This window comes from Etheostoma spectabile, chromosome 14, assembly GCF_008692095.1.
Source record: "Etheostoma spectabile isolate EspeVRDwgs_2016 chromosome 14, UIUC_Espe_1.0, whole genome shotgun sequence".
NCBI lineage: Eukaryota > Metazoa > Chordata > Actinopteri > Perciformes > Percidae > Etheostoma > Etheostoma spectabile.
The window spans coordinates 4,779,706-4,782,649 of record NC_045746.1 but is presented as its reverse complement, the minus strand read 5'-3'; the positions used below and the strand labels follow the sequence as shown (position 1 = coordinate 4,782,649).

At 43.6% G+C, this 2,944-nt stretch overlaps 1 protein-coding gene across 19 annotated transcripts in view; it reads right to left on the bottom strand.

The window, feature by feature from the left end:
* Positions 1-2,944, bottom strand: part of dync1i1a (dynein cytoplasmic 1 intermediate chain 1a) — a 55,381-nt gene that overhangs the window by 4,821 nt on the left and 47,616 nt on the right. For all 19 annotated transcript variants that reach the window (XM_032535772.1, XM_032535773.1, XM_032535777.1 and 16 more), the window contains one exon: positions 2,393-2,533. In XM_032535772.1, the coding sequence (XP_032391663.1) occupies positions 2,393-2,533 (141 nt within the window). The remainder of the gene's footprint in view (positions 1-2,392; positions 2,534-2,944) is intronic.

Sequence of the window (2,944 nt, the reverse complement as noted above, 5' to 3'; positions counted from 1 at the left end):
CTTATGCCAATTACAGACGTGGGATTCATCAATCCTAACAACACAGGTGTGAACAATTCTGTTTTTTAAGAACATTTCATGAATCCAACATAGACTTTTCTAAGGAAGATATTGGTGAATGAGGCCCATTGTGCACTTTGGAAATACATAAAAAAATATGTTGTAAGCCTCTAATGAGGCACATCAACTTTTACAAAATCTTACAATACAGACATAAAAACAAAACAACCTCCAGCCTGCCACCTGCAGGCGAGTGGTGTTAAAACTGGTTTGTTTTCCCAGGTACAGCTGCTGTTCTAAGTTTGTTTTCGTTTTATATTTTCCTGGTTGATAAATGTAGCCTGCTAAATGTGAATGAGAATGTTTGTTAGTTACAAACCAGTTCCATCTAACAGAAATAAATTCACATTAACACTGTTTCTTGTAGAAATTATTTTTATTTAATGGCCCTAATTGCAGTTTAAGCTATCCGTCTTAATGTTTATGGAAAATGGGAGAATTATGCCATTATAGTCTAATTTACAAAACAAGTTTACTACATTGAAAGCACAACTTTATCCAAATACTCAGGAGGTTAGACCAACATAGCTGTTAAATTTACAACTTCTCATTCATATGTGGACACACACTGTGCTATTTACTGTATAATAACTGCACTCATGTTTGCTGTTGTGGGTGAGCTGTTACTCTTTTTAGTAAATGGCAGTGCTCCTGTTGCACCTTTTAAAACCTAAAACCATCTGAAGCGTTTCGATAAACTGTTCCTGACATGTGGAAGGCGAGTCTGACACATGTCACCAGTGGAGACAGAGGCCTTGGCATCATGTCGCCTCACACACCGAGCTTCTGCGTATTTAAAGCAGTGCTAACCACAGGCTGACTGCCATTAGCCTGCTAGCTTCCACCGCTCCGCCCGAGTGGATCTGAACTGAGCGCTTTAAATTGGCTGTATATGTCTGTGTGTGTGTGCTGGAAATGAGAACCAGGCACGCCACACTGCTCCGTCAGTGTTGTTATGTGCGTTTTTAATACGACGGCAACAATGGACGTCTGTTGCTATTAGACTGACTGTGTATGAGTGAATGTGCATGTGTTTGGTACATCCGTTTGTGTGTGCCTGAGCAAATGTTTCTCATAAAGCATGCTGTTAGCTGAGTTAGGCCGTTGATAATTAACTCTTCCTCTGTCTGTGAAAAGGCCGCTGTTGAGGGAACCATGGGAAAATTGTCATCTGTGCCGCAGAGGGAAGACCCAATGCTAGGGATAAGATTAGAGAAGAAAAGTGTTGGGGGTAAAACAAGAGGAGAGACATTAGCTGAGACAAATGAAACTGGTTAAACATATCCTGGGACGTGAGATGTGAATTTTATATGCTGGGGCTGAAAGAAAATGAGAAGAAGAAGAGTGAAAGGGCATTATGAGAGAGGGAGGAGAGCATCTGAAGAGATGCAGACTTGTATTACGGTAAAGGCTACTGTGGGTGTTGTCTCCATGGAAACTATGAGAGAAGGAGAATGCAGGATCCTATTATTCCGCCTGTTACCTGAGTGATCCAAGGTATCTTTTCACTATAATGCAACTTTTTACTTCCTTAAAGGAATAGTTCAACGTTTTGTGAAATATGCTTTTTATTTTCTAAAATGTCGAACTGTTCCTTAATTAATAAAAAAACCTGCAAACGATTATACAATGATTTGTAATGTAAAGTTACCTTCAATAATTTTGCTGAGATTGCTACCGTTTTGGTATTTCATGTATTTTATACTATATTTTATGTTGTATATAATTAAACTGAATAATATGATGACATTTCTTTCACTGGCCTGAAATGCTCTCTTCTGAAAATAAATGTTGCCCCACAGCACTGAGAAAGTCAACCCGTTTCTTCTTTTATTATTTCCAGCTCCAGCATGGGACTGCGGACTGAGGGCTGGGGCTCTCTGCTCGTGGTCTCTTGCACATCTGTGTACTTCCCTGATGGAACAGAGTGTGGGAGGCAGATGAGACGAGGTGGTGGGATCCTGAGGTTGCCTGAACGTTGGACAGAGGTTGCAGGAATGTTAGTGGGACGTCTGGGTGGGAGCTGGGATGAGGAGCTATAACCCAGTTTGATTTAAAGCGAGGGCTGTGGGAAACGCCCACAGGGAAATCTTGAATCGTGTGTAGGAAGGGTTGTGGAGGGGTTGGTGGTGGCGGTGGGGGGTTGATGGGAGGGAAAAGGCTTGGGTGTTTGGTTGTGCGGTTCGGGCTGAAGCCCAGCAACAGGCCCTGAGGACACCAAGCACACACACGCACATCAACACACAAAGAGTTGACACAGAAAACACGCCCATAATGACCTATATTCACCCAGCAGTCCACACACACACACACAGTATGCACAAACACACACCTCAGTGTCGTTGTTGAGGTTCCATAGGTCTAAACGGCCCATGCCATCTACGGCGGCGAAGATCGCGGGGTGAACAGGCGACCACGCCACGTCATACACGTAGTCGGCGTTGTCCTCAAACGAGTACAGAGGCTTGTTTTGCTGAAAGAGAGAAAAAGAGGATATCTATGAAAGTGTGCATGGTGTGGAAAAGCAAGAAAAAGAGAGAGTTACGGATTACAGAAGATGACACACTGGAGATAGAAAGAAAAGAGAGAGAGAGGGTGAAGGAATGGAGAGAGGGAGTGAGTGAGCTTCAGACAGAGTGGCGCTGCCTCAGCCTTGGGGCCTGTCTGCGTGTAGAGCCTAATTAAAAAGCCTAGCACATTCACACAGCACCATAAAAGTGCTGGGAGAGATGAAAGGGAGGGCCCCTCCACAAGGTGTACTGTAACCTCAACACAACAGCTGTCTGGGACAGAGACACAGAGAGAGAGATGGAAATGGAAGGAAAAGGGGTGGACAATTGATGGAGGAGTGTGTGTGTGTGTGTGTGTGTGTGTGTGTGTGTGT